Raw genomic sequence first — 16,316 nt, forward strand, 5'->3', positions numbered from 1 at the left:
GGAGAACAGCTTTGAAGAGATTCTCAGCAATAGAGCCTGGCCTCTGCAAAGAAGCCCATCATCTTCACTTGAGGAAGGAAAAGAAAGCTTGTTCAGGTTGGAGCTGCCTCCTCTTGCCCTGTCTTTCTTGAGAGTCAATGCAGGTAACCATCAGGACAGTATTTTTACAAAACACTCAAGACACAGACCCAAGCTGGGTTTTATTGAAATGCCAGGAGCAGGCACATGTCAAGGGAGCCAGGGGAGGGATGTTGGTGATGCAGGCTATGAGTTTGCAGGGAGGAGCAGACCTCATATCCAAGACCCTGCATCTCCTCTTGGCCAGAACATGGATAGGTCCCAATAGCATGCTCAGTCCTGTAAGAGCCCTGCCACCTGGGCTATGATGGCTCCAAGGGCAGGGATTGGAAGCACTAAGTTTTCTCCCTTATGAGGGAGGAAAGAAAAGGAAGAATGCAGGCTAAGTATAGTAGGGGTAGAGGTAGCCAGGGCAGACTTTGAGAATCTGCACACAAGCTGTGGTCCTGGGCAGTGGTGGGGAGCAGCATCAAAGAGGGGCAGCCGAGGGCCGGCCCTCAGAGAGCCAGAGCCCCCAACCTGTGGGGGTTGCAGTTGGCCCTGCACAGAGAAGTTCAAAGGGACTGAGTGCAGGCAGTTCCCAAGTCAATGAGTCCTCACAAGGAAGAGAAGGAAGGATCCATCCCCAGCTGGGAAGCAAAAGGTGGTCTCTCCTACTCGGCCCATTAGGTCAGTTCTACATTGTTGGCACGATCCAGCACTCGAGAGCCACGGGCACTGCCTCCAAGCTGGAAACGGCTCTCATAGAGAGTGGGGCAAATGTGCCAGCGATTGGCTCGGTAGATGCCCAGGTAGGTGTAGACATCAGGTTTGTAAGTGAGCAAGCACTTAACGCCTGCAGCACGGATAGCCGAATCTGCCTCCAGTACACCCAAGCGGTCCGTGAAGTCGTCCGTGTAAACACAGATGACCTGGCGCCCACCCTCCTTGGCCCGTGGGCTCACCTTGGCCACCTGAAGACGGCCCTCAACTACAGCCCGGGCAATGCCAGCCCAGGCATGGTCCAGCTTGAAGCCAGGTGCCAGGTGAATCAGCCACTTGCCGGAGAGCACATGGTGGGTGATGGCCAGCTGGCGCAGGGTACCTGGTGTGATGGGTCGCCCACTGGTCTGCAGAGCCTCCCAGGCTGCCTGCAGCCCTTGTACATCTCCAGAGTTGGGGGTGTAACCCTGCCCATAGGCTGCAATCCAGCCCACAGGTTCAGAGTTGGGTGAACCTGGGTCCCCATATCGAGTAACTTGAGATGGTGGGTACTTGGCCAACCAGGCATCCAGCTCTGTGGCAGGTGTAGTACGGGCATCAAATACCAGCCAAGGGTCCATGTCAGCTGCCATAGCCTCTGCAGCTAGGTGTTCAGCAGTGAAGCCATCCTCACGGCCACCTGGAGAGCCCTCCTCTTCCAGCTCTTCATTTGTTTCCATCCTGTAGTGAGGGAACTGAGTCAGAGGTTTGAGACAGTAAATAAAAAGTGCTGGGTCCTAGAGGGTGCCAGGCACGGTGTGAAACTGGCCTTGGGCAAGACTTAATGTCTGTGCCTCAGTTGCTACATCTTCACAATGGGATAACACAGATCCTGTCTAGATTTGTCTCTAGAATAAAACGCCTGAGGTGGAGTCGCTATTGTTAGAACTACTTTCACTGCTTAAAAACAAGGAAATTGAAACTCTGGTTAAAGGAGCGAGCCCAAGGTCATGCCTGTAAAGAGCGTTAGAGTGTAAGTGTTAACTGGCAGAGGACTCTGCTACACCACTGAACTAAAGTCCTGCAGGTAGCGCGGCGCTGCAATTTAATGGCCGTAGGCAAAACCCAGGTTCACCAACCTCAGGGGACTGGCTGTAGAGGGCCAGGCCTCCCACGGTGAACTATTTGGGGCACACTTAAACACCGAGACTCTGAGTCCCAGAAAGGGCAGTGGCCTATCTGAGGGTCAGTGGGCAACATCAGGACTCGAACCTGATAGGACAGAGCCTGCGCGAGGACCAGGCTCCAGCCCTACCACACCCGCCGCCATTAGTGCCCACAGTTTAAGGGTTTTCTCTACCCAGGGGCAGCCCCTCTCGCCGCCCCGCAGTCACCTCCGGCTTTCACTTCGTTCGGCGCCAACCCAACTTCGGGCCCGGCTCCGCTCCTGCCCAGGGTCCGCGCCGCCGCCCCCGCCACGCCCCGCCCCTGCCACGGCCGCCGCCGCCGCCGCCGCCATCTTAGGGTCCCGCCACCTCAACAACAACTTTATAGACAAACACAGTCATGGGGCGGGGCCAGAGGCGGAACCAGAAGGATGGGGGCGGGGACTCCAGGGGAAGGGGCGGGCTGCGTTCAGGGGCGGAGCCAGCGCGAGAATCCCGGGAGCTACAGGCCTTCAGGAGGCGGAGCTAACGTTCGTACTTTAGCTTGGGGGACGGGTGGGCGTGGCGGGCGATCCCTGAGAAGGACGCGCACCGCCCTAGAGGATCCAAAGCCCAGCCTTTGGGTTTGGGGAGCTGCTTTTCTACGGGCGGCACTAGGACCCTGCGGGAAGTGGTGTGGGCGGAGTAGGCGGCACCAGGACCCGGGGGGAACCGCGGCGGGCCGGCGGCGAACAGGCCCGGGGCCCGGAGGCTGCGGGCGGCGGCGCTGGGCCCGGCTCAGCGAGAGAGGCCCGGAGATGCCAAGCAAGAAGAAGAAGTATAACGCGCGGTTTCCGCCGGTGAGCACGTGGCCGGGATGGGCCTCTGCAGGCTGGGGCTCCTGGGAGGCTTGGGCCCAGGTCCTGCTGGTGGGCGGGCGGGTGCCTTTAGGTGTTCACGGCCTGACGCCCCGCCCCTTCCATGCCCTCCTGGCCTAGTGCCCCCCGCCCCCTTCCCCTGGGTTACCCCCTGGTTCCCTCAGCTCCCTTGTAGAGACGCAGGAGACAAGCTCTGTCCCCTTCCCCGGCAGGCGCGGATCAAGAAGATCATGCAGACGGACGAAGAGATTGGGAAGGTGGCGGCAGCTGTGCCTGTCATCATCTGTATCCTACTATGGGCTGGCTGGCTGGGCTGAGGGGCGTGGGGCGGGACTGCGGCACTCCCCTTTTTGGATTTTCCTTGACGTCTTCAGCCCGGGCACTTGAGCTCTTTCTGGAGTCCCTGTTAAAGAAGGCTTGCCAGGTGACCCAGTCTCGAAATGCCAAAACCATGACCACGTCCCACCTGTGAGTGGCCACTGAGTTGGAAGGGGCCTTTGAGGAGGCAGTGTTCCGACAGGGGGGAGTGGTGTGAGGTTGAGGGAGGCCAGCTTTGTGGGTTTGGACTGGTGTAGGAGAGATTAGGTGTTTCAGGTGGAGGGAACAACCAGAGCCGAGCCGCCCGCCCGGGAGACCTGGTGGAAATGGGGAGGGGTGTTTTTCATGTTCCACTGTACTGACATTTAAAGGTTGTTTCCATCGTTCCATAAGTGTTTTGGGAACCCTATTTGAACACCTTCCTCTCCCACTTCTTCAGGAAGCAGTGCATTGAGCTTGAGCAGCAATTTGACTTCTTGAAAGACTTGGTGGCATCTGTGCCTGACATGCAGGGGGATGGGGAAGACAACCACATGGATGGGGACAAGGGTCCTCGAAGGTGGGTAACCAAAACCAGGTATATAGGTGGGAAAGGCCAAGGCCACAAGGGTTGGGGGTGGCTGGGGGGTGAACAAGGGGGAGAGTCCTCTGGGCAGATGGACTGTACCTTCCCGAAGGGGCCGGAAACCAGGCAGCAGTGGCAGGAAGAATGGAGGCACAGGGAGCAAAGGCAAAGACAAGAAGCTGTCCGGGACAGACTCAGAACAAGAGGTGAGTGAGGCTGACAGGAAAGGCCTGGTCTCACCCCTGCCTTTTGTACCTCATTTCCATTGCTCTCCAAGGGGTCTGGGCTCCCCAGAGACGTCCAAGCCTTCTCTCATTACCCTGACTGACTCCTGCTGTGCTCACAGGATGAGTCTGAGGACACAGACACTGATGGGGAAGAAGAGACACCACAGCCTCTACCCCAAGCCAGTCACCCCTCTGCCCACTTTCAGAGGTGAGCACCCCAGGGACATGAGGGGCACGCCAAACCCCCCAGAGCCAGTTAGTTTTACTTCCCTAGCTATTGGAGGTGGTGGCTGACTTTAGGGAATGGGAGGGGACATTAAACACTAGAGATTATTCTGAGAAGGTCGTGGCTCCATGGTAGTCGGGGAGAGTCTGGAGAGTGGTCTTTGCTGGGACCGTTCCTCCTAAGGGGACTTGTTTCCTGTGATGTGATGGGGTGGCTTTGACCTCATCTGCCACTGCCCCTGGAGAATGGGGGTGGGGCCTGTGGGCTGTGCACAGCACAGTGGCAAGCCCTGATTTTCTCCATTTTCTATCCTGCAGCCCTCCAACTTCCTTCATGCCCTTCACCTCTCCTCTGCCTTTGCCCCCAGCACCCCCTGGCCCCTCAGCACCTGACGCAGAGGATGAAGAGGATTATGACTCCTAGCACCCTTTGCCCTTTACCCTGGCCGTGTTGTACTCTTTTAGTTAGTATTAGTTGCTTTGGGGAGAAGAAAGATGGAATTGTTCTTAAATTTATTAAAAAAAAAAAAAAGAGAGAGAGAGAATTTGGTTTCTTTTCATCCTGTGTCCAGGGCTGTGCAGGTGTATTCTTATTGCCCACCCCCTACCTTCCCACATGGAGGCAGCAGGGACATTGTTGGGGTAGCCCAGTGATTGAGTAAAAATGGAGAGTCTGACAGGAGTCTGGGTACTAGTAGGGGCACTGAAGAAAGGAATATGGTCTAGGGACTGAGTTGTCACATGCTGGAAGTGCCAAGGGATGACCTCTCATTGTGGGGACCTGAACCTTGGGCAGCCTTCAGCTGAGAAGGGACAGATGGAATCAGTACTGAGACCAGGCCTTGAAAACTGCTCTGCAGCCAGTGCAGTGAAGGGCTTAGCACAATAAAGAGACAGGCAGATGAGATGGCAGAGGGTCTGCGAAGCATCTTTGGAGCCAAGCAGTCTGCCTACCTGTATCTGAGCAGCCTGGGCAATTTGTGTGCCAAAGGCAAGAGGTACCTTTTCAGGGAGCAGCAGTGCTGAGGGAAGCAAGAAGTAATAACCACGTGGGGTTCACGAAGTGAGAAGAGTGGATGGTAAGTCATCTGTTGACAAACTCTCTGGCTTCTTCTGATGGAGGCATTCAGAGACCCTTGGAAATGTGCTGTGTGCGTGGGTGAGGACGATGGTGGCTGTAGTTGGGGGAGACCCAGGGCTGTTTGGCAAAGGGCAAAGGGAGGATATCAGGAAGCACCTTTCTCATTGTCTGCAGCTCCTTGGCAGGGGTGGGACTCTTTTCCAGCTGAGGGACACAAGAGGAAAAGACAAGATCGCAAGTTTGGCTGTGATGAATTTGGGGTGCTCTTGAGGACACTGGATTGGTCTTGTTGACAGTTGAGGCCTGGAGGCAGGTGTATGGACTTGGAGGGAAAGGCACCAGACACGAGCTGCCAGACCCTGAGCTATCCACATGGTTTGGTATAAGGGAGAGCTGTCAAAGTATCCCTGAAGGAAGTATCCCCAAAGAGGAGACTCTGAACCCCTGCTTCAGAAGTTATTGAGAGAGTGGGGAGCTAAGGTCATGCTGGGGCTAAGAAGGGACAAAAATGTGTAGTATGTATGTTCGCTTTTTCTTTTTAAAAATGTCTTAGATATGCGGGTGTTTTTCATGCATTGTGCACTACCACTACATGCGTGCCTGGTGTGAACAGAGGCCAGAAGAGGCCATTGAATACCCTGGAACCAGAATTATATATAGATGGTTGCCAACCACCTTGTGAGTCCTGAAAGTGTAAACCCTGGTCTTTGGGAAGAGCAGCAAGTACACTTTAAAATATATATATATATACTGTAACTCAGACATATTAGAAGAGGGCATCAGATCCTATTACAGAAGGTTGTGAGCCACCATGTGGGATTTGAACTCGGGACCTCAGTGAGTGCTTTTAACCACTGAGTCATATCTCCAGCTCCAAGTAGCAAGTACTCTTAACTGCTGAGCCGTGTCTCTAGCCCCTTGCTTTGTAAGATGGTAAAAGGTTTGGAGTAAGATTAGAGATAGAAGAACACTTATAGTGCTTACAAAACCCTAGGTTAGAGCCCTGGCACTGGGAAAAAAAAGAAAATGGCAGAAACTTAGGTTTCTAAATTCATATTGTTTCAATTCTGCTTTGCTAAACCGAAGTCTATAAGATTTGACACTAACCACTCATTATTCTCCTCTCCTGTGCCCTGGCAACCGGTGGTCTGCTTTCTGAGTCTCGGTACATCACTGCTCAAAATCATACATTGCCATCAAAAAAAAAAAAAAAGAAAAGAAAAAAAAAAAGAAACTCAGGTTTCCCAAGAAGAGGGGGTAAAGGGACAGGAAGAAGATAGCAGAGCAGGTAGATGAAAGTTGGGCCTGTGGCCAACCCAGCATGAGGAGAGAGGGGGCGAAGGGGTTTGGAGGGAGCATTGAAGAGCCAGTAGTTGAATGGAAACTACTGTGAAGCATGTGATACTAGAGGGAAGAAGGTAGGCTAGGGCAGTGGTTGGAATAGTGGGAAGACTTGAGACATGATTTAAGGATGGCTGAGTGCTGGAGACAGACCTTCAAGGGTCTGCCTTCCACTCCCAATCCATGAAAGTGCTCCTGTGACTCCTCCACCTCACCTTGAGATGAGGAGCACTGACCCCACTTCTAGGACTGAGTAACAGGCATGGTGCAGCCTGGTCAGTCAGTGCCACAAACCGGCTGTGCCGACTGCTGGTGATGCTGGTGGAAGGAGAGCTGGGCTATTGGAAACTTCTTATCCACTCTAAAGGTTGAGAATGAAGCCAGTGCAGGGGCTGGAGCCTGAGGACTTTGGAACCCATCAGGTGGCTGCCGCGCCAGTATTTCCTAGTTACATGAGCTGGGAAGCTTCCTCCCACTACTAACCCTAAAAGAATTCAGGGTGGCATAGGGCCTGTGAGTAGGGTGTGTTTCCCAGGAGCAATAATTTTTAGCAACAGATGGGAACAGACCCAGGGAAGGCAAACACATGGGACACCACAGCAAAGGCCATGCTACACACAGGCTGAGGATTGCAGTTAGAGGTGGAAGGGACTCTCAAGAACCTATCACCAGTGTCCATCCAAGTAGTGGATTCTGGGCCTGGAGAGATGGCTCAGCAGTTAAGAGCACTGACTGCTCTTCCAGAGGTCCTGAGTTCAAATCCCAGCAACCACATGGTGACTCTGTAATGGGATCCGATGCCCTCTTCTGGTGTGTCTGAAGACAGCTACAGTGTACTCATCATATACATAAAATAAATAAAGCTTAAAAAAAAAAAAAAGCACTGTATACTCTTTTGTAGAGGACCCTGGTTTGGTTCTCGGCACCCACTTCAGTTCCAGGAGACCCAAACCTCTGGCAGTGCACATACATTGTTATACATACATGCAGGTAAACATACACATAAAATGTTAAAAGTGGGTTCTGGAGCCAAGTGTAATGGCACCTATAATCCCAATAGAGGCAGGAGGATCTCAAGTTTAAGGTTGGCCAGGCCAACATAATACAGCTCTGTATCCCAAGAACAGAAGATCAGTTCTGAACTCAGGGTTCAAGAATGATGGGAAGGCAAGGCAGCCTGGGGTACTGGGCAGAAGACCTGAGGAAGCTCGGGTGGCTGTAAGGTGGTGCCGCCAACAGCGACATGCTCCTCGGTTCTGAGCCTTCAGCCCACTTCAGGTCTAGAACTGAGGCCTCTGCAGCCAGGCCCTTGGCTCACAGCAGCTTCACTCACTAACCTTTGACAAGTTCTGTAGCTTGTCTGCCTTATTTCTCACCTGTGATGTGGAGCTCGTTATCATCTGAGTTAGTTTCGTACTATACTAGTTACACCTGTCTTGGGTAAACTTGATCTCATAAAACTCCAGCACACATCTTTACTCTCAACACTTGGAGAGGCAAAACTAGGCAGAGTTCTGGGCTAGCCTCGTCTACACAGTGAGTTCCAGTATAGTCAGGGTTCCAAAGGGAGAAACCCTGTCTCAAAACCAACCAAACATAAAAACAAAAATTACCATTACCAACAAAAACCCAATAATACCCAAATGCACAAATACAGTTTGTCTCTTGCTCACCTAAGGTTCATATTCAAAATGTACTTTATCTGGTCTTTAACACTTTCAGGGCCTTGGCCTTTATGGCCCCACCATCCTTAGCAATTGACTTTGAAGGTCACTAAAATCTGGAAGTTAGCCCCTGGAGGTTTTTGAGAGGGTCTCATTATGTAACTGATTGGCCTGGAACTAGATGTGTAGATCAGGCTGGCCTCCCTCTGTTGGAATTAAAACTTCTCTCTTTTGAGCCATGTCTTGTTCTATAATCCCAGCTGGTCTGATACAAGCTTTGTAGCCCAGGCTTCAGGTCATAGCAACAGTCCTCCTGCCCCAGCACAGAACTCTTCCACGCCCATTTAAAATTGTTCACAAAGTCTACCCAAACCAACCTAGGTGACCATTAACTACTTTTTAATGATTTTTTTCCCCAAAGAACTAATAAAATCTTTTTTTTTTTTTTTTTTTTTTTGAGACAAGGTCACTCTGGTTTTCTTGGAACTCTCTATGTAGACCAGGTTGGCCTTGAATGCACAGATCCACGAGTCTCTTCCTCCAGAGTCCTGGGATTAAAGGTGAAAGTATTTGTGTGTGCGTGTGTACACACAGCTAACACAGATGATAACAAGCCCCACATTACAGGTGAGAAAATAAGGCAGAGAAGCTACAGAGCTTTTCAAAGGCTGGTGAGTGCAGGTGTGTGTGTGTGTGTGATGTTCCACAGGTGCCCTCATACATGGGAGCTGTTGTATCTCCCAGGAGCTGGACTCACAGGAAGTTGTGAGTGCCCAATTGTGAGCACTGGGAACCAAACTTGGGTCTTATGGAAGAGCAGTATGCATTCCTAATCACTGAGCCATCTCTCCAGACCCACATCAGCCATTTTCTATTACAGGGCCTCAGAGCAATGAGAAAGGGCTGGAATCTTCCTCAGAGGACACAAGCCTTTTAAAAGGGCAAGGCTGCTGGCAGGGCCAGGCCTCTGGATACTTCCTAGAGTGGGGACAGATACTGTGGCTCTCTGGTTACCATCAAATATCGAATATTAAGGAGTGGTAGTCTATCTTACTAGCTTGTTGAGCTTTATCAGGAGCCTCAAGCCAAGGCCTATGTGACTATGTCAGCCCTGGGTGTGGCACAGCTAGAGTGTCAGCTCTCCCTGTCAGTGGGAAAGGACCCTGCAGCTCACTGCAGGATTTGTTAAGCAAACACACAGAGGAGAGATGGGCTTCCAGGTACGCACCAGAAAGGAGCCTGAGGGAGGTCTAACCTCACCTCATGCTGGGGACAATGTGTGAACACAGAAATCATACCCTGCTGGTGGCTTTGTCGCTGGGAACCCTCTTCAGAAAATCATTTAATAGTTGCTCATCTACTGCCATACTTACTTCACCCATGATCCCGTTGGTTTCCTCTTAGGCTACTTTCCGAGAGAAGTCTAGGCATGTATTCTCCAAAAGACATGAAGAGTACTCACATTTGGGCATGGTAGGAAGAGGAGGGAAACCAAGTGTATCTCAACAACATTTAAAGATGGGAGCAGTGGGACACTTTCAGCTACACAGCAAGTTAAACAAGACAGCTTTAAAAGGGAATTGGAGAAATGGTTCAGCAGTTAAGAGCATTGGATGCTCTTCCAGAGAACCCAAGTTTGATTCCCAGAACCTACATGGTAGATCACAATTGTAACTCTGGTTTCAGGGGATCTGATGTCCTCTTTTGTCATCCTCAGGCACCAAGCATGCATGTGGTACTTAGACAAATAAAAATAAAACATAAATAAATACAAATTAGGGGGCTGGAGAGATGGTTCAGTGGTTAAGAGCACTGAATGTTCTTCCAGAGGCCCTGAGTTCAATTCCCAGCAACCACATGGTGGCTCACAACCATCTCTAGTAGGATCTGGTGCCCTCTTCTGGTGTATTTTATTTATATATAAAATAAATAAAATCTAAAAATAAAAAAATAAAAATAAATACAAATTAGAAAAGAAAAAGATGCTCATAGTCTCTGATGCAAACAGACTGATGCCTATACACAGGACATACATGACCACATGGATAAACATTGGCCTGTGTGTGACAGACAGAAAATACTGAAAAAGAGGCCACCTAGAGTCACATGGTGAAACCCTACTTTTAAAAAGTTGAGGGGCCAGGAATAGCAGCATACACCTGTAATCCTAATACTCAGATACAGGAGAATCCCAGGTTCAAGGCTACTGGCAACAAAGTGAGAGGCTGTTCAAAAACAAGATCAGGGACAAGTAGAACTGGTTTATGGGGGGAAAGTTAGCATTAGGAGTGGGGATTAGCTGACAGATACAGCTGTAAACTCCAAGTTGATCATATATAAAGGTACATTGAGCTATACATATAAGATCTGTACATTTTATGGGGATATAGGCTGAGCTAGCTCAGTTAAAAGTGCTTGCTGCTCTTCCAGAGGTCTTGAGTTCAGTTCCCAGCACCCACATTAGGAAACTCACCATTGCCTACAATTCCAGTTTTAGGGGAACTGGTGCCCTTAACTGGCCTCTGAGCGCTGCATGCACACAAGTGTGCACACATACTGGCACATAAATAATTCTCTGTCTAGTGTGAGCACACCTCTAATCCTCACACTCTGGAGGTACATGCAGGCAGATCTCTGATTTTGAGACCAGTCTGGTCTTTGTAGTCAGTTCCAGGCCAGTCAGAAACATGCAGTTCCTGTCTCAAAACAACAAATACATTTCTAAAAAATCAGAGAACCTAAGAACCTCTTTATCCTCAACACTTAAGTGTTCTAGATGGTGTAATTCTGCAAGCAAAATGTTCTTGGAGTTTATATCTGAAGAGGACACAGATGATAACATCCAGAAATAGCATGTCAGATGGTGATTTGTATTGTTGAGAACACAGGGAGGAGTGGGGAGTGCCCGGGGCAGGAAGAGGATGACCTAGAATTCTGCACCAGCCTTGGAAGCAACTTGAATAAAGTAAGATTTGAGTAAAAGTCCTAGTGAGTAGGGAGTGAGTGGACAGACAGAGCTCTGTGTGAAAGGCTCTGCTGAGGGTCAGGAGTACATATTGGGTATTGCTCAGTTCCCTTTCTTTTCCAGCCTCCACTTCCTCAGCCACTGCCTAAAGCCTGACTCAGTCCCATTTTGGCAGATGGGCATCCTTATGGCAACTGGCAGTCCTCCTGGCCCAGAAGTTTATTTAGGAGGGGGAATCTCAGTGCTGTGGGATACTTTTTACAGCACATTTGCCTAGGGTACTTCTTCGCCTGGAGCCTCAGAGGCCAGGAGGAAGGGCAGTGGGAGGAGAGCTTTGTGTCTGAGTGATCTCACCCACCTTCCTTGAATATGTCTTCTAAGCCTGGATGTCATTTCCCTCCTCTTCTCCAGTAGGAATGTATTCCAGCCTCTCAAGTACCAGGGATTGTTAGATCCAAGTCCACTTTTGGATGCCTGCCCTTCAGAGCCATCCTCTAGAGGAAGTATCCCTACCATTCCTAACTTACAGATGAGGAGGTGAGGTGAACACCAAGTTTTCCCACTGGCACAGTTGCCAATGGGGGCCTAATACATCTCATGCAATAGACTACCACATGGAGGACCAGAGTTGCCATTGTCCCCAGACCCATGTCTTCTCTGGAGCAGGAAACAAAGCTGTGGGACGCAGATGTGACCAAGTGCCCACTCTTGAGGGGAAGAGCGCTCATGGTTCTAGTACCCTCCTCCTCTCACTGCTCCTTGGTGCAGGATCTTTGGTAACAACAGGTTTGCACTTCCTTGGGGACTCCTTACAGCTGTTGGGTGTGCAGGGCCCCGTGGCCACCTCCCTTGTGGGAGGAGCTATCTTTATATTCTCAAATCATGGCTCTTCTTACTGTGTGAGTACCCATGTGTGCAGATGGTCTTTTTAAAACTAAATTGTGGGGGCTGGAGAGATGGCTCAGCGGTTAAGAGCACTGGCTGCTCTTCCAAGGTCCTGAGTTCAATTCCCAGCAACCACATGGTGGCTCACAACCATCTGTAATGAGATCTGGTGCCCTCTTCTGACATGCAGATATATATGCAGAACATTGTATGTAATTAATAATACTAAATTGTACTTGGCTTCTAGCCTCCTTGTCCCAACCTCCTACCCCACAACTAACTCCACTAGCTAACCTGGAACTCTCTTTAACTCTCCTGGAACTCTCTTTTGAAGACCAAAATAAACAAAACAAAATGAAACAAAACATAAACCTGGGGATGGAAAGGTATATGCAGTTTGACACCTGAAGTTCCCAGCATGGAGCCTGACACACACTAAACACCACATATCCCGTGTTGTGATGGCTAATCTTGACTGTCAGCTTGGTGGAATTTAAACCATAGAAACAAACATAAGCACGTGTGAGGGCGTTCCTAGACTGGCCTGGCCACAATGGGAACAGTCAGCTGAGTACCAGCATCCATCTCTGCTTCCTGACTTGTGGCTACCATGTGACTAGCCACTACAACAGGTAAAGTAATTAGTGTGCATGTGTGTAGGAACCAGGGCCTGGGAAACAGATTGGAAACGTGTAGGGGTGGGGGTGGGGCTTCTGGGAAGCAGGGAATCAGACGAGGGGCGCAGAGCAGTGGAAAAGGCTTTTCAGGACTCTGTCAATTCTACGAGTGCCCTAAACCAATGAGAATGCACTAGTCAAACGTATGTACCCTGGATGCCTAAGACATTGTTTTTCTCTAAAATTAAAACCAAGGTGAGTGTTTTGCCTGCATGTGTGTTTGTCTCTGCACCACTTGCTAGCTTGGTGAACTGCCATGCTGGTGTTGGGAATTAAACATGGGTCCTCCGTCCTCTGGTAGCCAGTATTCATAACAGCTGATCTGTCTCTCCAGCCCATTGTTGTCTTCTTAGGCTGATTTATCTTGTTTTTGGTTTGGTTTGGTGTTTTGTTTTTCTTTGTTTTGAGATAGGGTCTCTCTACATAGCCCTAGCTGTCCTGAACTCACTATATGGACCAGGTTGGCCTTTAACTCAGAGAGCCTCCTGCATTTTGAGTCCTGGGATTAAGGGTATGGGCCACCATGCCCAGCCTTGTCCTGTGGTCTTTTAGAATGAATTAAACTGTGTGGCCTTGCTAAGTTAACCAAGTACAGCAGGGTACTCTTTGGGATCTGTTTTCTTTCCATCACTCGGCATATTTGCTGAGCACCTACTTGGTACACCTGCCCAACTCCTGTTCCTGGAGGTGAGTCAGACACAGCTGCTGTCCTGCCTGTAGACACATGGGTGGGACAGGGCTGAGGAGCAGAGCTAAACAAATAGGCAACACTTAATGCTTGGTGCCCAGTTCTGGGCAGAAATCGACACCAGGCCTGGAGTGAGAGAAACCTCCTAGCTCCACCTTTCATGCTAGGAACCAAAGGATGCTGTTGGCAAAGGACCCAAGTGCTGGTGCCTGGGGTGAGGCAGTGATCCCTGCTCCAGCTACAGGTTGCTCTTCACCCACCATCTAGCTTGGTGTGCAGTACTTGGTTTCTTAGACTTCTTTTCTACACACACCATGCTTTTTTCTTTGAAACAGGGTCTCGCTGTGTGGCACTGTCTGGCCTGGAACTTGCAAAGTTAATCCATCAAGCTGGCCTCCACGAAGACCAGCTGGCCTCTCTGCCTCCACCTTCTGGATATTGTGAATAAAGCTACTCTGAACATGTCACTGTTGGACTCTCTGCTTTTGATCCTTGGTATGTTTACACTGACTCGGAACTGCTAGATAACCTGGTGTGGTGTTTGAATGAGAATGGCCCCACAGCTCATGGGTTTAAATGACTTAGTTACCAGGTGGACTGTTCAGGCATGATTAGGAGGGGTGGCCTCGTTGGTGCAGGGGTGTCAGGAGGGGTCCCATGCCTGGCCTAGTCTTGCACTTTCTCTCTGCTTGAGGAACAGGATACCAGCTCTCAGCACTCCCACACTATTCCTGCCTGCCTGCTGCCATGGTCCATGCCATGAAGGTCATGGACCGTAAGTAAGCCTCTGAGACTGTAAGTGAGCCCCCAATTAAATGCTCTCTCTGATAAGTTGCCCTGGTCATAGTGTCTCTTCACAGAAATAGAACAGTAACTAACACACATCACCTACTTAATTGTATTTATCTTTATGTGTCTGGGCGTTTCCCTGCATATGTGTCTGTGTCACAGATGTGTACCATGGAATAGGGCACTGGATCACCTGAACATGAGCTACAGAAGGTTGTCAACAACCCAGGTCCTTTGCAAGGGCAGACAGTGCTCCCAACCACAGTACCATCTTCCTAGTCTCTCTTTCTACCCCCATTTTTTTTTTTTTAAAAAAAAACTTGGGTCTCTCATAGCTTGGGTTGGCTTCAAACTGTGTAGCCAACGATGACCTTGAACTCCTGAAGTTTCTGCCACTCCTGAATGGATGCTGGCAAGCTAAGGGATCTTACTGCTGAGCCCTTCCTTCCATCATATGGATCTCCATGGTTTTTCTTTAAGGTTTGTCTTCACACTAGTTCCACACTGATGACTAAAGCCTTGTCAAGACTTTCAAACGGGAAAATGTAAAACACATTATCCAACCTTGTTTTGTTTCAAGGTTGGCTGTCCTGGATCCTTTGGACTTCCATATGAATTTTATAGTGAGCTTATCAAGACCTGGAAGGACAGCTGAGGTACTTCCCCCTTATTTCTAGTGTTTGTCGAGGGAATACTGTACAGGTGCAGAGACCAGGACAACCTAAGAGTCAGCTCCCCCTGTCTACCCCGTGGATTCCTGGGATGAAGTTTGAGTCGTCAGCCTTGTCTGAAAGTGCCTTTATCCACTGCACCATCCCACCAGGTTTTGATAGGGACTTCTTAGCAGAATTGTTTTGTGGAGATTGCTACTCTCTGGGTTGGCTTTGGGGACAGATTTCTGGTTATGAATTACATTTTTTGCCTGATACGGTAGCACATACCTTTATGTTCTAGAAGGAGAGGCACATGGACCTGAGGTGGGGCCAGCCTGGTCTATGTAACGAGTTCCAGGCCAGGCAGAGCACAGTGAGACTATGTCTGAAAGCACTGAAAGGAGCAGTTTCTAAGCTGCCTAGTTGCATTTAGGGTGTGCAGTGAGCTCCGGGTTTTTAGCCACTCATAATGGGGAAGAGCTTTGTTAATGCATCTGTTTTTAATTTGTTTCTGCTCTTTTAAGTAACCTCTTACCCATACTGGTATCTTACTTTGGCATGATGTTGGTTCTCTATCTGGGATGAGAAGATGTTTCTAATCTCCCCAGGAATAATGTAATACAACAATGTATCACAAAAAGAAAGGCATAAAGCTGTAGGTGTCATGGTGCACTTGTGGACATCAGAGGACTTGGATCTGTCCTTTTCTTTCACGTGGAGGTCAAAGTCAGGTCATCAGGCTTAGTAGCAAGCATCCTCAGCATCCAGTTAGCTCCCAGCCACATTCTAACTCTGCCTAGCTAGAATCTGTAATGAGCCTGCTACACGATGCCTTAGAGACCGGATCTAGGGAGCAAGTAAGGTTGCCAAGTTCACTTGTTAATTTTTGTCTTTGCCTTGACCTCTCAGTGGCTCTTGTCACAGTTAGTCACTTTCCTCTTGTTGAAATACTTGTTCCTTTGGCTGGGAGCCCTTATTTACCCAGCACTCTTTGCTCTTTTGTTGTTGTTTGTTTTTGAGACAGGATCTCTATACATAGTGATATGAGTGTCCTAGATCTCACTATATAGACCAGGCTGGTCCTGAACTCACAACAGAGATCCTCTTGCCTCTGCCCCCAAGTGCTAGGATTAAAAGTGTGTGCCACCTCGAACAGCCACAATCTTCGTGTTGGCCACTTTAATCTGGTCTCCATGGCTTCTTCTTACCCCAAAGCATCCTGACTTCTGCTCTGCTCTCTCAGTATCTCTCAGCTCAAGTGTATAAAAGTGTCTCTGACAAGCGTCTTCCCTAGACCCTCCCATTTAACTTCCCATTATGTGGGATGTGTTGGGATCACCTAAAGTCACCAAAGAAGTATCTGCTAGCCTGGTATGGAAGCATACACTTTTAAGAAAATTTGAGGCTAGCCTGAGCAACAGAGTAAGATGGTAGAGGTGAGCCCCTAAAACATAAA

General features: G+C 49.6%; 2 protein-coding genes across 4 annotated transcripts; one reads left to right on the plus strand and one right to left on the minus strand.

Moving 5' to 3' along the window:
• Window positions 1–223: 223 nt before the first annotated feature.
• LOC308416040 (UPF0696 protein C11orf68 homolog) lies at window positions 224–2,285 on the minus strand. Of its 2 annotated transcripts, none has more exons than XM_080911070.1 (2): window positions 2,154–2,285; window positions 224–1,500 (listed from the first exon to the last, which is right to left on the minus strand). In XM_080911070.1, exons 1-2 carry the CDS (start codon window positions 2,276–2,278, stop codon window positions 744–746), a joined length of 882 nt encoding a protein of 293 aa, XP_080767196.1. In that variant the 5' UTR covers window positions 2,279–2,285; the 3' UTR covers window positions 224–743. The 2 variants fall into 2 exon arrangements, with proteins under 2 accessions (XP_080767196.1, XP_080767197.1); XM_080911071.1 differs by having other exon boundaries at window positions 224–1,514; window positions 2,154–2,224.
• Window positions 2,286–2,497: 212 nt separating this feature from the next.
• DRAP1 (DR1 associated protein 1) lies at window positions 2,498–4,653 on the plus strand. 2 transcript variants are annotated; one of them, XM_080911518.1, is made up of 7 exons: window positions 2,498–2,764; window positions 2,995–3,067; window positions 3,157–3,250; window positions 3,540–3,659; window positions 3,757–3,871; window positions 4,012–4,100; window positions 4,436–4,653. In XM_080911518.1, exons 1-7 carry the CDS (start codon window positions 2,723–2,725, stop codon window positions 4,539–4,541), a joined length of 639 nt encoding a protein of 212 aa, XP_080767644.1. In that variant the 5' UTR covers window positions 2,498–2,722; the 3' UTR covers window positions 4,542–4,653. The 2 variants fall into 2 exon arrangements, with proteins under 2 accessions (XP_080767644.1, XP_080767645.1); XM_080911519.1 differs by having other exon boundaries at window positions 3,778–3,871.
• The last annotated feature ends 11,663 nt before the right edge of the window (window positions 4,654–16,316 follow it).

Source organism: Micromys minutus (genome assembly GCF_963924665.1).
Source record: "Micromys minutus genome assembly, chromosome: 2".
In the NCBI taxonomy this organism is placed as follows: Eukaryota; Metazoa; Chordata; class Mammalia; order Rodentia; family Muridae; genus Micromys; species Micromys minutus.